Raw genomic sequence first — 16,983 nt, 5'->3', positions numbered from 1 at the left:
TGATGCAAGTTAAAATAACAATACTGCTTATGGTCAACATGTGATTTTAAATGTATTTCTTCCTTATAGTCTGGGAGCTTTCGTCATTTAAGTTTTTTGAATAAGATCTTCCTACTATCAAAATTTATGTCGGGCTAGAATAATCGGGCCGTATAAAAAAATTGCATATCCCGACAAAGTTCATATTGTACCTATTTATAAACAGTAACTGTAATACAACTGATGTACTTTAGGCGATGGGCTAGCAACCCATGTCACTATTAGAATCTCAATTCTATCATTAAGCCAAATAGCTGAACGTGGCCATTTAGTCTTTTCAAGACTGTTGGCTCTGTCTACTCCGCAAGGTATATAAACGTGACCATATGTATGTATGTACTTTATGATATGCAATAAATATTTTGAATTGAATGGAATTGAATCTGTCTGATTTCACATCCGCAATCTTCTAGTTGAAGATTCTAACCCAATAAAGAATAATGTACCAGGCACAACAATAAAAAAAAGAATAAGACCACTCCATCTCGTTCCTATGGATGTCGTAAAAGGCAACTAAAAGATGGCTGGCTGGATGGATGGCTGGACTAACAACCTGTCACTAGTTGAATCTCAATTTTATCATTAAGCGAAACAGCTGAACTTGACCTACCATTCTTTCAAATCTGGCTCTATCTTTCCCGCAGGGGATATAGTCGTGATTTTATGTACCTATGTATTTATAAATATACCTCTAAATCCCTGACTATAATTGTCGCTATGATTTCACAGCTATTTTTGTAATTGTATTGTGCAATTAGTGTGTCACTATGGTTGTTATGGGAAATATCTACACACATAGTTTAAAGAGTATTTCTTGAATGATAAAATTGCATAGCATTTGTATCTAGTAATAGTAAGATAACTAGCTTTTGACCTCGGCTCTACGCACATAACACTCGCCACTTCATCGCTTAACAATATATATATATATATATACTCCTCTTGCAAAAACTTAAAAATACTAACCTCATTTTGGGTTTGTTTGTTTGTTTGTAATATCTTTATTGTACATAAGAAAGAACACAAAAATACAGTAAATTTGTAAGAGTAAGACTAAATATACAAAGGCGGACTTATCCCATTAAGGGATCTTAACGTTACAGTATGTGATAGTTCTAACAAAGCATATCAAGCCCCATGTTAGTACTGGTATAAATTCTGTGCCCCAAGTTAATACGCCTATCCCATGATTAACATATAAACATTTTTTTTATATATACCTACCATAAATACAACATCCAATGATTCACAACAAAAATTGTGAACGGGTTAAAAAAATATATTTTAATTTATGTATTTATTTATTTGGGAGACATACAATTGTAATTAATCTGTTAACATATAACAATACATATATCAATAAAGTTTCCATTAAAAAATAGTAAGTAGGTACATAATAAAAAGTAAAACAGACTTATAATTTTTATTTTCCCGGGAAAGAGGCGTGATTTTATGTATGTATGTATGTAATTTTTATTTTTATATAAACCAATTGTTGTAACAACCCACTCATTAAGAGTCTGCTTCGTTATAAATAATTATTTTTATAAGCAACTTATAAAAAAAATTCCCAGGCAAATATTTTCACCATGAACGGAATAAATTCCTCCTTTTAAATCTGCTTAAAATTGCTTTTGATCTTTATAAACAGAGACCGATAAACATCAAACTTACGATTATTTTAGTAAAAGTAGATATGAATAATGTCCGATAATTACACATATTCATTTTACCAGAGTGCATAAAATATGACTGTACAAAAGTGTCACTTGTCAGTACCAACTATTTTAAAAGGAAATTGATTTTCTACCTACGACTGCTTATCATAGATAGGCCATGTCCGAGAATAGTCTGGATTGAGATAAGTGAGGTGCTTATTACTAAAAATGTATATATTTATAAGTTAATTGACCTGCAATTTACGAAATGCACACTTTATTACAGCTTAAGCTCTATACTAGAAATAACTGTAAACCATAGTTTTAAGTAATTTATTTGACGTCAACCAATGTTGTAAAACAAAAAAGACATGAAAATTATTAAGTGATGTTGAAATGTCTCATTAATGAACAAAGATTTTGAATTTGATGTACTTCGAAAACGACGATATGCAAGCCAATGGATTGTAATCTGAGGACGCCATAAACCGGACCAAGTGGAGAGAGAAAAGTCGGATGACGGACCCCGGAACCCTAAAACACTTCCGTGGAGGGTAAAACCAGGAACACGCAGAATTGAGATAGAGAATTTTCCCAAAAGAGGTGGCATATTAAAAGACAGTTAAGTAACTCAAATTACTTATAAGTGAATCGAATTTTCATTTTTAATATCAATGTCTCCGTCTCTCTCACATGGATGTCGTAAAAGACGACTAAGGGGTAGGCTTGTAAACTAAGGATTCTTCTTTTAGGCGATGCGTTAGCAACCTGTCACTATTTGAACCTCAATTCTATCTTAAAGCCAAATAGCTGAACGTGGCCATTCAGTCTTTACAAGACTGTTGGCTCTGTCTACCCCGCAAGGGATATAGACGTGATTATATGTATGTATGTATGTATGTCACAAAAGTGAGTTACACTTCTGTGTCATCGATATTTTACAAGTTAGCCTTGGCTGTGAACTAGTTACCTCATGAGCCATGAACTTGCTCATCGTATCTGGTGTACTGTTTATATACAATTTGCCTGCGGCTTGAGTCCTGTATTGAATGGTCGTGCCGTGCCTCTTTGTTTTTTCTCGTGCCTCAGAGTAAATAATATGAGTTAAATAAAAATGCAATAAATTTGATTATAGGTAAGTACATTTTACACCGATAAAAGTAACTATGATGAAGAGTGCCTAGCGATGCCTAGTTTCTCCAGAGCTTGTTTTTTTTTTGTAAAAAAAACAGGTTGTGCCAAAGACGTCATCATTTGTATGGTGCATAAGTTATATTTGGATTCGAGCATGCCCTTAACGGACTTTCAGAGTCAATCCATAGAAAACGTATGAACCATTTCCACCATGATTACCACGACTCCAGACAAAACATATTTTAGAGTATCTATTTAATTATAAAAATAGGACCATTCCATCTCTTCCCCAGGGATGTCGTCAGGATGCGACTAACTGGATAGTTCAATAAATTAGGAATACTTCTTGTAGACGATGGGCTAGCAATTTGTCACTATTTCAAATTCAAATTTTAATTTACTTGAGTCTTAATTCCATCATTAAGCCATACAGCCGAACGTGACCTTTCTGTCTTTTCAAGACTGTTTGCTCTGTCTACCCGTAAGATAAATTAATAGACGTGATTATATTTATGTAAGTATACATTATTTGACGTCAACCAAGTTGTTAAACCATACGACAATTATTAAGCGATATAATAATATCCTATAATAATGAATAAAAAATTTTGAATTTTTTTTTGATTTTTGCATATATACGGGACAAATTACACTGATTGAGTTAGCCTCGAAGTAAGTTCGAAACTTGTGTTACGAGATACTCACTCAACGATACTATATTTTATAATAAATACTTATATACCTAGATAAACATCCAAGACCCAGGCCAATCAAAGAAAGTTCGTTTCTCATCATGCCCTGGCCGGGATTCGAACCCGGGACCTCCGGTGTCACAGACAAGCGTACTACCGCTGAGCCACAGAGTATAGACTTATATTGCGGCATTTGCGACAAAACATTAATTAGCAAAGGTAACACAGTCAAATTGGTAAACTCCTTGTTGAAGTCTGTTGAAAAGCTGTCTTTTGTCACTGTCACTGTCACTTATCTCTTGCTGGCGACGTATGTTCTTTGCCTGATGATGTAGTTGTATGCAATCTTGTCTGTGGATCAACTCTGTCCCTTGTTGCCCTTCGCTAGGCAGCTGGCAATGAACACAGCAAACTGCCTTACGATGAGCCGCAACCGACATGAGTTTCTCTTCTGTTCTTCTTTATTCTATCTCTTCTGTCTTGCAGATATGTCATATATTGGAACGCTCTTCTTGATACTTTTTGGCGGGAACTTAAACGTCATGCTGTAATTTTTTTTTTTCAAAATGTCTGTTTGATGGACTATTAATCTACTCGTATACTAATATTATAAAGCTGAAGAGTTTGTTTGTTAGTTTGAACGCGCTAATCTCAAGAACAACAGGTTCGAATTGAAAAATTCTTTTTGTGTTAAATAGATAGACTATTTATCGAGGAAGGCTTTAGGCTATTTTACATTACGCTGCAACTATTAGGAGCGAAGAAATAATGGAATGGAATTATGCACCCTTGAGGGCTTCGATGATGAACAAAATAACTATTCCACGCGGACGGAGTCGCGGGCACAGCTAGTGATTTATAAGTGTGGATTATTAATTATTAAGTGCTCGGTTCAGTATTTGTAGCATTAAAAAATGTCCAAAGCCAACATTACCTCGCTATCTCGATTGTAAAAGCATAATATTAAAACAAAATTGTAAATGGTTACAAAAAGACAAGGCTGCTCTCATATGAGATAACAATAGAACAAAGGCTAAAAATAAACTACAGTCCCGTGGCGACATCTACACGCACAATTCACACAAAAACAAAATCACGCGACGCTATCAGTCAACAGCGAAAAGTCTAAATCGCGCAAGCAGATTTCACGGATTGGAGCATAAATACAACCTCCGACTCAACATCGTCGGAGCCGCGGTTCCCCAGGCATAATACCTAGCGTGACGGAAGATCTTCCCTTTGGTGGCGGTCGAGCCGAATATACGCTCCCGCTACAGTCCTCTTTTTAACGTAACTCTTTTTAACTTTCACCCGCAATCGTACCCTCGTGAATTTAGCGCCATCTAGAAAAACCGACGAATTTAACGCCATCTACAAAAAAGCCACGAAATTGGCATACATACATAACGTCTATATCCCTTGCGGGTTATACAGAGCCAAAAGCCAACTATAGATAGGTATAGATACGTGATATAGGTATTTATACGAAATTAGCACGTCCTACAAAAATCAACGAAAGAATACATATGTTTTTCGCAAATCCCGCGGGAATCATAGTTTTTACTATGATTCCCGCGATATTTCAAGAAAACAAACTAATAATAATAATCTTAAGTAAATCCGAGACTTGTGTTACGAGATACTAACCCAACGCAACGATACTACTTATATTTAATATAAGTAATAAAAAACATTAAACCCTACAATCACCGGTCTTTAAGAAAAACCTATTAAAATTTTGTACGTTTAAGAAATCCCGAACAAAAGCAGTACTTACATATACACACGTATGCCACGTTCAGCTTGATCGCATAATGAGGGAATTGTATTTAGAGAAAGTGATAGATTAAAACTGCTAACTGGTTGTCCAAATGAAACATCGAAGGCTACATATAATCACGTCTATATCCCTTGCGGAGTAGACAGAGCCAACAGTCTTGAAAAGACTGAAAGGCCACGTTCAGCCGTATGGCTTAATAATGGAATTGAAATTCAAATATTGAATCGCTGATTAGTATATAAAAAAATATTGTTAAACTCACCCACAACCGTGAACGGTGACGGAATTAAATTACAATAGCTGAAAACAACTCGATCCCGCCAATAAATACAGTTAGTATGAGGAAAGCCAGTGGTTTAATGTATTATTGTAATGTTTTATTTGCTACTAATTAGGGAGGATCGTACGCCCAGCTGCGGTGCCGATATGGTCAGAAACTAGTGATGGGGTTGACAAACTAGGAGCAATATTATCGATATATCCATTCCAATTAACATTTTTGACGTGAACTATGGGATTTGATTGTGTCATTATAACAAAATATAGCTGAAATTTTATTAAATAAAACTAAAATAAACCTCAATAAAACGAATTAATGAAAACTGAAAGATAAATCTACAAATACACCTTAATATAAAACTAACACTTATTTACAAAAATGCAAATCCCGGCAGATCGGAGTCCCGAGCTAAAGTGCCTAGAAGGCTGGCAGCATTGCCACGTTGAATGGCAATGCTTATCTTTTGAGAAAGAAAGTGAACTTACCAAATTGCAGCTTTTCATTCACGGCGTCGGGACGGACATGCAGGCGATGGATGTTAAGAGGGTATGTTGAAACCTTTATTAAAAAAAAAACCGTTACCGTTAGTATCCGTGCATAAATTCGTGAAAAGAAATAAATAAAATCTATATCTTTGACTGATAAATTTATAGGTGTGTAAGAAAAAACAAGAAAATTGGCGCGCGATGTCAAATATTTCAATGAAGGCAGTGGAACTAGCTTTTGCTTGTTGCTGAGATCCGTGAGGGATATGATTTGAATAAAAGTAGGGATGTACGACATACAAATAAAGTTATCGTTGTGGTATTTTCGAAATTTTTATGGTAACCGGCAAAAAGTACCTGTCACTTTAGTTGAGATATGTCGATAAATAATAACCATGCATATATATTACGAAGTGTCCTACTATCGAGCACACCCGTGCCACTACACTTATTAAAAAAAAAATGTTATCGCGTTCAACAGGAAGCTTGCTCGGATAGTGATAGGTACTACCGATACGGAGCCAGGATTTTCCTGAGGGAATACATTTTAGTTTTTGCGTTTGTGCAACGTTCGAACAACATTGAAATAGGTCTTCGTGGTTGTCGTAATAGGCTACTAAGGGATGCAGCAGTATAAGGGTGGTTTCCCTCATTTAACGGAGGACAAACAGAAAGGTCTACCCACTTCTGAATCGTGATCCAGCTCCTGCCAGCACGCTCTTTCTTTTTTTATTATTTAACTTCATTACAAGACCGTTTAGGCAGATTAAGGATTATTTTACTAGTCAATCTATTTCTACATATATCGAGTCCCATCTCGGCCAAAGTACCAATGACCATTTTCGAAGTACCGATGCTCTTACGACAAGGGAAAACATCGTGAGGAAACCTGTACTGTAATTCAGGCAACTGGATGCGTAACCATGATCCAATGTATGTTCAGGTTCCCAAAGGTTGCGAAAGTCAGGTGGGAGTGATGGTGAGTCGCTTCGTGTAAAAACCCGACTCATCGCCAAAGTGAGAGTGAGAAATGTAACAGGGACTTCAGCAAGGAGGACTAAGAGGAGTCTACTTCTATATAATACTAGTTGTGCCCGCGACTCCGTCTGCGTGGAATAGTTATTTTGGGCATCATTGGAGCCCTCAAGGATGAATAATATTCTCCGTTTTCTTTACATTTTTCATTATTTTTTCGCTCTTAATGGTTGCAGCGTAATGTAATATAGCCTAAAGCCTTCCTCGATAAATGGTCTAATCAACACAAAAAGAATTTTTCAATTCGAACCAGTAGTCCCTGAAATTAGCGCGTTCAAACAAAAAAACAAACTCTTCAGCTTTATAATATTAGTATAGATTTTTAATAGGTCATTGATAGGTATAAACTTAATTTAAAGAAGTAAAATAATGTATAAACATAATGATGTTGTGTCCAATCATAAAAACAAAGTTACTATTTTAAAATAATCCCGGTTTTCCTAGAAGGCAAATAATTACCAAATGACCATTAAATTTCCTATAATAGTTTAGGTATCGCTCATCGTACTCGTAAGAGCGTCGATGGTCGAATCGGTAAGGTTAAATGTCTGTTGCGCAGAAAGGCACCAGGTTCAAATCCCACCTCGGCCATGTACCAATGACTATTTTCAAAGTTTTGTACCTACTTTAGTTTGTATACTATTATTAGGAATATTTTTTTATGATATTTTCCTATTAATACAATATCTATCTATTAGGAAAATATCTTGAAGACACCTGCACATTCGGACAACTGGATGTGTAACCATGGATCCAATACGGGTTAGGTTTACCTGCAAAAGTCAGATGGGAGTCGCTTCATGTTAAAACCTGACTCACCCTATCTAGGACTCATTGTCAAAGGCATACCCCGGGCTCCTCTCCAGAGGCATGAGGATGCAACCGGGACAAAGCCAGGGGAAGAAGTATAGGTATTACCACGCACCATTTAGCTATAACATCCATCGTCCTCCTGGCGTAAGTGCAAATCTCCTGGTTGCATCCTCACCTCTGGAGAAGAACCCAGGGTCAGTAAGAGTGATTAAGTCAGGTATTTAGCTTGCTATTCATATGATATTTATACACCCTACTATTAGGTTTATAAAACCATTTTGAGTAAAGGGAAATAGTGTTTTTAATTAGGAAAAACAAACGTATAAATAACTTAATGATCTAATATAGTCAAAACGGTATTCAGTTACATGATTTAAAATACATCACCCGATTGAAAAAGAATCGCAAACTTATTCCTTTTTTTAAGTGTTTTTTTTTTATTTTATGTCGTAGCTACTGATATTGTGGGACAGCGTTAAATACCTACTAAAAAAAGAGAGTAAGCAAATATTAAAAACATTCCTTTTAACTTTTAACATGGGAACGTTAGAAGCGGGAAGGATAAGACGAACTCACCTTTATTAAGACAAGTACCATGTGTAACAAATATGCAGGGATCATGGCAAGTGGAAAGAGGTAGTCTTTGCCTACATCTCCGCGAAAGTGATCATGTTAATATACGTGTGTTTGTTTATGCCTTTGTTATTGTTTTAGTATGAATAGTAACTACATAGTTAGACATTCATTTTTACCTTACCCATTTGGAATTAATCATAAGCCAATATTTATTTTCCTTGTCGTTCTCAATGTTGCGTATTAACCTACTTAATTATTATATTTTCTGGTGAAAAAAAATAATGAACTGTTATCACGGTGCCGGCCCTAGTGCAAGAGAAGCTGTAACACTGTGTGCTTCGCACCTCTAGGAAATCTCTAAAAGTAGCCAAAGCTTGACCTGGGTAATAGTATATTTATTAAAAAAAAAACATTACAATTGGTCTAGCGGTTTAGTTGCAAAAGCTAAATAGATACACAGACTTTCGCAATAGGTATCTATACCTTATAATAGTATGGATATGTCATTATGCATGGTTAATAGTAAGTGGAAGGAATTAGAATGCCTTCCCTGCCGGGAAAGAGACTTGATTATTTATATACTGTAAATAAAAAATAATGGGATTTTTCCGTTAACGCAAACAAAACATTGTCAATTTTTCAGTAGAGCAGTTAGCAAGCAGTTCTCTGAAAAAGACAGTGACCTAAATGAGATAATTATAAAAAAAAAAACAATTTATAAAAAATCTTGGAGGGGCGCCGCGCCCTCAAACCCGATGCCAGAGCACTACTACCGTTGCTCTAGGGCCATCGTTACGTCATTGTATTCTATCAGCAATCGTTTCCTGTACTCCATAGGATGCACACGAACTTCGCAGTTTATTATACATGTATACATTCCCAACTTAAACAAAGAAACAGTACCGAATAATAATTATATAAGCAACAGACACAAATAAATCCGAAAATAAAACAAAAAAAAAATGGTAAAATGTGCGGTGAAAAGTTGCAAGTTCCGGGCAGAGAAAGATGAAAAACTAACGGGGGTTTCTTTTCACAAGTAAGTTTACTTAATTGTTTTAATTTTATTAAAACTTTCATATTATACCTATCTATCTACTTTCAAAACAGCAATTGTGTCTTGAACCTGACTTGCCAATCGGTAGTCAGTAAACCCTGGACTCTTCTCCAGAGGGGCGAGTAAGTACACAACGGGGTGAACAATTAGTACTAAGTACAACTTGTGATTCTTCTTATAGGCAATGGGCTAGCAACCTGTCACTATTTGCATCTCGATTCTATCATAAGCCAAACAGCTGAACGTGGCCTGTCAGTCTTTTAAAGTGCTATGCTTTCAAGAAAATCGTATTCAAAGGTAAAAACTGCATTATAATAGTAAAACATTCATTCCCCTGAAGAATTTTCCATTTTCCAGGGTACCCAAAGACCAGAAGCGCAGAGAGGAATGGATAAAGATCATAAGGTTGCTGCGGCAGGAGGCCGACTGGCTACCATCAGCAGCCACCGTTGTCTGCTCCAAACACGTCCAGGAGGTCGTCAAAGAGAAAGAGGAACCAACAATTTGTAATGCGGTGTAATCACTTTCCAAATATATTTTTGCCATTAACATCTGTTTTTTCGTTTGATCTTTCGAGAGAATTTTTATTTATTTATTAGAATTATCTATTTTTCTCTATTATAAACTTTATAGCAAGAAAGAGAGACCTTGTGTTGTGTTATATCTATTATAAAAAAGAGTAATTAAGGAAAATACTTTTATTTTTACACGACACGACAGAGCTAATATAACCTTACCTTACCACGCGCAAATCCTTATACATTTTCTCGTTTAAATTTGAAACACGTAAAAAATTGTATATTTATTTTTTAGTACGACGAAGAAGTAAGTTTTAGTCCTTGATACTGGTCGGTGGCCGTCGAACCCGGTGAACTAAAATCCTACTTGTAGAAAAATATTTTATGTAGTTGTACATCATTGCTATTTAATTTTATCAGGCGTATACTCACCGAATGCGATCCTGCTCCACTAACCCACTTCCAGTTCAAGGTCACTATCCTGGCGACGACGCTGTATCGATTTACGTCTGATACTTATACGAGAACAACATGTTTTTAACTTTATCCCCCAAATTTGACCTAATAATGCCGAAATTTATTAGGTTTTATTCAAGCGTTTATTACTGAGGACAATTTTTACGGAGTTTTAAATGAAACAGGGGCACGAACTCACCCCTGGACGGAGGTCAGACGGCTGTCAATGTCATGTGGTGGGCAAGGTCAAGGCCGTGGGACTGCGCAAGTCCGGACCAATGTTGCCGGTTCACTTGGAATCCAATTCTTTGCTCTTTTACGTGTTTAGATGTTTGCCGTGTGGTTTCCGGCACAAATAAAAATAAAGAAAAGGACCACCCCTTCTCTTTCCCATGGACGTCGTAAAAGGCGACTAAGGGGTTGGCTTGTAAACTTTTAGGCAATGGGCTAGCAATCTCTCACTATTTTAATCTCAATTCTATCATTAAGCCTAACAGCTGAACGTGGCCTGTCAGTCTTTTCAAGATTGTTGGCTCTGTCTACCCTGCAAGGGATATAGACGTTATATGTATGTAGTTTAAATCGAGAGTTTCACGAAGAATAATATTCAACGTAGGTTCTGCGTATTTATTATGGTATTCCTATCAGAGCCCCAGCCTATGAGTACGATCCTTAATTGGATAAGCCAAGTTTTTACACGAGGTGACCTCCGTCTGAGTCTGTTGGGGAACCATATTCACATTGTTTCATGGGGCAAAACCGTGAAAACAAGGAGATAACAAAATTCTTATTTTATATTATCATACATACATATAATCACGTCTTTATCCCTTACGGGGTAGACAGAGCCAAAAGCTTTGAAAAGACTGATAGGCCACGTTCAGCTGTTTGGCTTAATGATAGAATTGAGATTCAAATAGAGACGGGTTGCTAGCCCATCGCCTAAAAAAGAATCCCAAGTTTATAAGCCTATCCCTTAGTCGCCTTTTACGACATCCATGGGAACGAAATGGAGTGGTCCTATTCTCTTTTTTATTGGTGCCGGGAACCACACGGCATATTATCAGTTGAATAAAACAACTATAAAATGTATATAATAGTGCTATATTATCGTAAAACAACAAAATAAAATCAAACAGAACATGAAATAAACAGAGTCGCGGTATCAATACTATGCTGCCGTCTACGCTTGTTTTTTTTCACACACAAGTCTGCCAAGAGTTCTGATGGCAAATAGTTACCGCTATTAAATAGGAGTCTTCAAAAACCTCTTTCCCGGAGGGGAAGGCAAACACTTATAACTTTCCACGATCCCTGCATAGGTACTTTTTCGCTGTATCTAAATCCATCACTCTCTTCAACTCATCGGTTATGAGTACTCTTGATCAGACCCTCTAAATTAAACCATATAATCACAACATAAAGATATCACGACGGCATACATACATACATATTATCACGTCTATATCCATTGCGGGGTAGTCAGTAGACAGAGCCAAGTCTTAAAAAGACTAATAGGCCACGTTCAGCTATTTTGCTTTAAGATAGAATTGAGATTCAAATAGTGACAGGTTGCTAGCCCATCGCCTTAAAGAAGAATCCCAAGTATATAAGCCTACCCCTTAGTCGCCTTTTACGACATCCATGGGAGAGATATGGAGTGGTCCTTTTTTTTCTATTAGTGCCGGGAACTAGGCACTCTCACGACGGCAGCTTAATTTAAATTAGTATTTATAGTATAAATTTAAATTTAAGGTAAATAACTTTAACCAGTTGTAGGTTATAGATGTAGAAAAAAGGCGGACGGACTTTTACTATACAACAAAATGAATCACCAATAGTAGGTATATTTTCAAGTCGCACAACGTCTGCCTTTTTTTCTACGTCTATGCCCATCGTATGCTTAGTTACAGATGTGGGGATCTCTGTTCTGACGTTGACCATAAGTCTTATCTGCCCTCTCTTTCTGACCCTTTGATTAAGAGTTAGAGGGAGGGAAAAGATACCCCTGTCAACGATGCATATATGCATGCACATATGATATATGCATGTTGCTCCGAACATGAATATAATTACAATCACTTAATATATTACAAGATGATTAAAACTCATATAAGATAAAAGTCGTTGCGAAATAAGCCCGTTTTGACAGATGTCAAATTCCATTTTTAATGTAATTTTTCGTCCTGCTCTTTTTTTTTTGAGAAATTTAGGCCATCGTATTTTATGTTCGCTTCTTTTTATATTTAAACCAATAAAACAAGTTATATAAAAATCACAACAGTACACACATTTAGGGTAGCTAGATAGTGTAAAGGTAGCCTATTTAGTGGTTCGTATCGAGCGTACGATAGCCCTTAGCACATTCATACCCTGCCAAATACAATAGTTTGGTACCCACTAACATTTCCATACATTTTTGTGATACTTTAAAAATAGACGCCTACGACAAAATCATAAACTATTTTTTTTTCTATTTATAATCTGTGTCAACAAAAAATATGTTGGTCTGTGGTCGATATGTATAAAGATTAAATAAGTTTATTTGGCATAAAAATAATTACACTAAATACAAACTTTTCCCAACATTCAATCTAATGAAAATAAAAAAAAAACCTATCTTAAGTCTCGTATGAATATAATATAGCATTATTATTTTTATCCCAATAAAAGTATGCACACAGACCCGCAAACAAAAAATAATATATATTTTTAAAAAAAGAACAAAAAATACAGATTAATATCAAAAAGTCTTATCTCAACCATCACCTATCACTCTTCGCCGTATTATTCAGATGATTTGGCGCATCGGCGAACGCAAACTTCAGCCTATACGCTTCCGCAACCAGCAGGCTTATATTAGAATCCGTCCAATTTCTAGTGGGCACATTTTGCAGCAAAATCATAAGACCTTGAAAGTCTTTTTCAAGCATCAACCTTTCCCTCCAATGGAGTAGGAATGCCGCGCATACGTATAGCTGGAATGTCGCGAACCCGTCCGATTCTGCGAGGTAAGTGTCCCATAAGCGGATAGTACAGGAGAGGGGTATCTCTCTAGTTAGCAGGTTGTTCATCCACCTAAATGAGAATTGAAGGTAGTCAACACCGTGAGCCTGTAAGTGCTCGTGTAGGGGTAGGTCGATGCGTCGGATCAATTCTTTGAGTTGATTCACCTGTAATAGGAACATGTTATTACACTTGACACAAAATTTTTTTGGTTGACTGGAAGCATCCCACCACATCTAAATAATTAAAAACTAATAGTGTTTACATTGTATAGCAGAACAAAGCAAACATATATATGATGAACACAAAACTAACCTTATACTGTATCCCGAGCTGTGCAAAGATATAATTATCCTGTATACTATCCAGGAACTTGGACAGACACCAGAACGAGTCGGCCTCTATGATATCCCTCTGTTGTTCTGTCAGTTTGTCCAGGGGAAAGTTGTCCAGCTCCTCGCCGGGAGCAGCCTCTTGCAGGAACACCATGAAGAATGGTGTCACGAGGTCGTTGATGCCTTGGACGTACCCCGAGGCCGGGTGCCGGATGGCCCAGATGTATAGGATGCGTTCGAACATCACCTGATAAATGAAAGATTTGGAGGATGAAAATAACATACCAGCATACATAATGACATCTATATCCCTTGCACGGTAGAAAAGGCTAACAGACTTCAAAAGACTGTAAGGCCATGGTCAGTGGTATGGCTTAACAATGAGATTCAAATAGTGACAGGTTGCTAGCCCATCACCTACAAGAAGAATCCCAAGTTTATTAGCCTATCTGTAAGTCGCCTTGTGCGTCGCGACATCCATGGGAAAGATATGGTCCTATTCTTTAGTGCCGGGTACCACATGGCGATGTACTTATTTTATTTTATCTTTATTTATTTGATGAAATATTTGTATTGATATCATTAATTTCACATTAATTCATTAATGTTTTTTAATGTAGACAATGTACATTCGTCCCCAATTTAGGAGATCTATATTTGTAAATTGACGTCTGGTGAAAATGCTGCAGTGTAGTTTGTTCCGCCTCTTCTACACATGCGCTTTGGAAGCGGTAGTAGTAGTTATAATAAGATTTAAGTGATGTGATGTCAATAAGTGATACCTTGTATCCAATTTTGAAAATAAATCTTTTCTATTCAATGTACCTAACCTAATAAAAATTAAAATCTCATCATCATCACTTGACCCTACCTGTACAGTGGTCTGCTGAAATAAGGCCACAAGCGGGCTCATCCTTGGTATATCAATGTGTATCTGTCTGTACGTGTCATCATCTCTTTCTGCATCATAGTACTGTGTCACGAAGTTCTTGTAGTCAGCTCTCTTCCGCTCCAGGGTCTCCGCTCGGCGCTCCGTGTTGGCGGGGAGGTAGCCCGCCAGGAGACGCCAGGTTATGGCACGGGCCTGTAACACACACATACCATAAAAATACCTTAATGGTAATATCACAGAATAATAATAGACTCTACATGTAAATGCCATGGAAACCTCGCATTAATAATTTATCACAGATAATTCATTAATATATTAGTGACGGCACCCCTTTCACTAAAGGAAGAACATTATATAGATTGACTAGTTGTGCCCATGACTTCGTCCGCGTGGAATTGTTATTTTGGGCATCATTGAAGCCCTCAAGAATAAATAAATTTCCCCGTTTTTTTCACATTTTCCATTATTTCTTTGCTCCTTATAGTTGCAGCGTGATGTTATATAGCCTAAAGCCTTCCTCGCTAAATGGTATATTCAATGCAAAAAGAATTTGAATTCGAACGAATTCAAGTAGTTCCTGAGATTAGCGTGTTCAAACAAACAAACTCTTCAGCTTTATTATATTAGTATAGATAAGGACATATTCATTTAATGATGATAAATTTTAACTAAGGATTTTAACCATGGTTAAAAGTAAAAAATATAAAGGTTCCCAGTTTGACCGGTATGTATATCTACTTGTTCATCATATGATACTTATATAATTTTTCTTCTCAACATACACCGAGCTTAGCAATAAATTCTAAGATTAGCCAAAAACAAAAGTTAATTTGTGATAATAACTTAACTATCGGGACTTTTCTTATATATTTGATAACAACGTAAGATTGAGTTGAGAATTTTGATTTGAACCTACTACGAATCTTTACGAGGCGCCTGTGCCATGCTGAAGCCAGATGTTTTTGTCATTCAGGTCATCATCAGTCCCATACTAAGCCTTTTCACAAAGTACTTTCTTTACATAACCTGAATTGTTAGTCAGGCATATCAAGAACACACTCCAGTAACTTACTGTAAATTCGTATACTGTAACATTTATTATGTAAATTTCTATCAGTAGTGGCACCAACTTTTTGGAAAAAAAATATATATTGTAATATCAAAAATTTACTGGGACACTTTTGTAGGTATATTTATTCCCTTTAAGTTGACTTATCAAGTCTCTTAGACCTAAACTGTAAATTGCATGAACTGCCTTTTTCTGAATCATAAAAATAGTTTGTACATACATTGTAAATTGTATGTGTTACCCCATAAAAAATTAACCACATGATAAAAAGCTGGTGAAAATTGCTGGTATAAACAAGCCTAGCTGTAGCTTATTTATAACTAACAAGTTATGTTAAGCCATTCTTGAAAGTAATAGGCGTTTATTTTATACATCGTAAAAAATTACCTTAACAGGGATTCCAGACCAGCTGAGCTGCTTAAGCTCGTGGAGGTCAACGACCGCGCTGTCGTGCACCTGTTGGAATCTCTCCAACTTCGACTCACTGCTTTCTTCACGCGGCGCCAAAGCTGACGTCCTTACTGGCCTAGGCCGCCCAGGATAGTGCCGCATCGATCCAGAACTACCACCAGAACCAGTACCCGCTTTCTTCGAATCCTTCTTTTTATCACCAACATTTTCCTCCTTTGCTTTGTCTTCGTTCACATCAATTTTCTTACTACTATTCCTATGAGAATTAATCACGTTTAATGCCGCTGTCTGTGATATGGCTTTCGAAATTTTCGCCTCGGCGATGCCGGAGACTATATCGTCGTCTCCCAGGTCCCAGGCATCGTTCACGGACGCCTGGAACTGCTGATACGACGACCCAGACATAACCTCAGGTGCGCCAACTGTCTGACGAGGCCGTCCAGGGTACGCGCGCTGTGGTGTCCTCCAGAAGGTGTCAGGCAACAAACCGTTGTTGTCATATTCGGTTTGTTGACTTTCCATAATAAAATATGTCTTGGTACATTCTAAATAACTTTTTCAAAATAGTAAAGTGAAAAATGTTGATATGTCAATCACTTCGACAAACACGAAATCAACAGTGTTGCTGTTATCAAATATTTTTTAAAAACAATACCATCAAGCCATAAACAAAAACGGGTCATTTACACTTCCAAACATTTTTCCCATAATTATCATTTTATTTAATTTGGCCGATTTTGTACTAAA

General features: G+C 36.6%; 2 protein-coding genes across 2 annotated transcripts; one reads left to right on the top strand and one right to left on the bottom strand.

Moving 5' to 3' along the window:
* The first annotated feature begins 9,300 nt into the window (after positions 1-9,300).
* LOC132903213 (THAP domain-containing protein 2-like) lies at positions 9,301-10,098 on the top strand. The gene is made up of 2 exons (XM_060950866.1): positions 9,301-9,531; positions 9,907-10,098. The coding sequence occupies exons 1-2, from the start codon at positions 9,455-9,457 to the stop codon at positions 10,067-10,069; spliced, it is 240 nt and encodes a 79-aa protein (XP_060806849.1). The 5' UTR covers positions 9,301-9,454; the 3' UTR covers positions 10,070-10,098.
* Positions 10,099-11,608: 1,510 nt separating this feature from the next.
* On the bottom strand, positions 11,609-16,861 carry LOC106138562 (TBC1 domain family member 22B). The gene is made up of 4 exons (XM_013339740.2): positions 16,213-16,861; positions 14,736-14,948; positions 13,845-14,111; positions 11,609-13,696 (listed from the first exon to the last, which is right to left on the bottom strand). Exons 1-4 carry the CDS (start codon positions 16,756-16,758, stop codon positions 13,289-13,291), a joined length of 1,434 nt encoding a protein of 477 aa, XP_013195194.2. The 5' UTR covers positions 16,759-16,861; the 3' UTR covers positions 11,609-13,288.
* Positions 16,862-16,983: the final 122 nt, after the last annotated feature.

Source organism: Amyelois transitella, chromosome 22, assembly GCF_032362555.1.
Source record: "Amyelois transitella isolate CPQ chromosome 22, ilAmyTran1.1, whole genome shotgun sequence".
NCBI lineage: Eukaryota > Metazoa > Arthropoda > Insecta > Lepidoptera > Pyralidae > Amyelois > Amyelois transitella.
The sequence above is the reverse complement of the archived record's forward strand: the minus strand, read 5'-3'. Positions and strand labels throughout refer to the sequence as shown.

What these genes read in the sequence shown, in the direction of transcription:
- LOC106138562 (XM_013339740.2), bottom strand. Translation starts at nt 16,758, where the DNA reads ATGGAAAGTCAACAAACCGAATATGACAACAACGGTTTGTTGCCTGAC. An exon ending in GGTCTGGAATCCCTGTTAAG is followed by an intron (nt 14,949 to 16,212) that starts GTAATTTTTTAC and finishes TGTGTGTTACAG; the next exon opens with GCCCGTGCCATAACCTGGCG. An exon ending in AGCTCGGGATACAGTATAAG is followed by an intron (nt 13,697 to 13,844) that starts GTTAGTTTTGTG and finishes TTCCTATTACAG; the next exon opens with GTGAATCAACTCAAAGAATT.
- LOC132903213 (XM_060950866.1), top strand. Translation starts at nt 9,455, where the DNA reads ATGGTAAAATGTGCGGTGAAAAGTTGCAAGTTCCGGGCAGAGAAAGAT. An exon ending in ACGGGGGTTTCTTTTCACAA is followed by an intron (nt 9,532 to 9,906) that starts GTAAGTTTACTT and finishes TCCATTTTCCAG; the next exon opens with GGTACCCAAAGACCAGAAGC.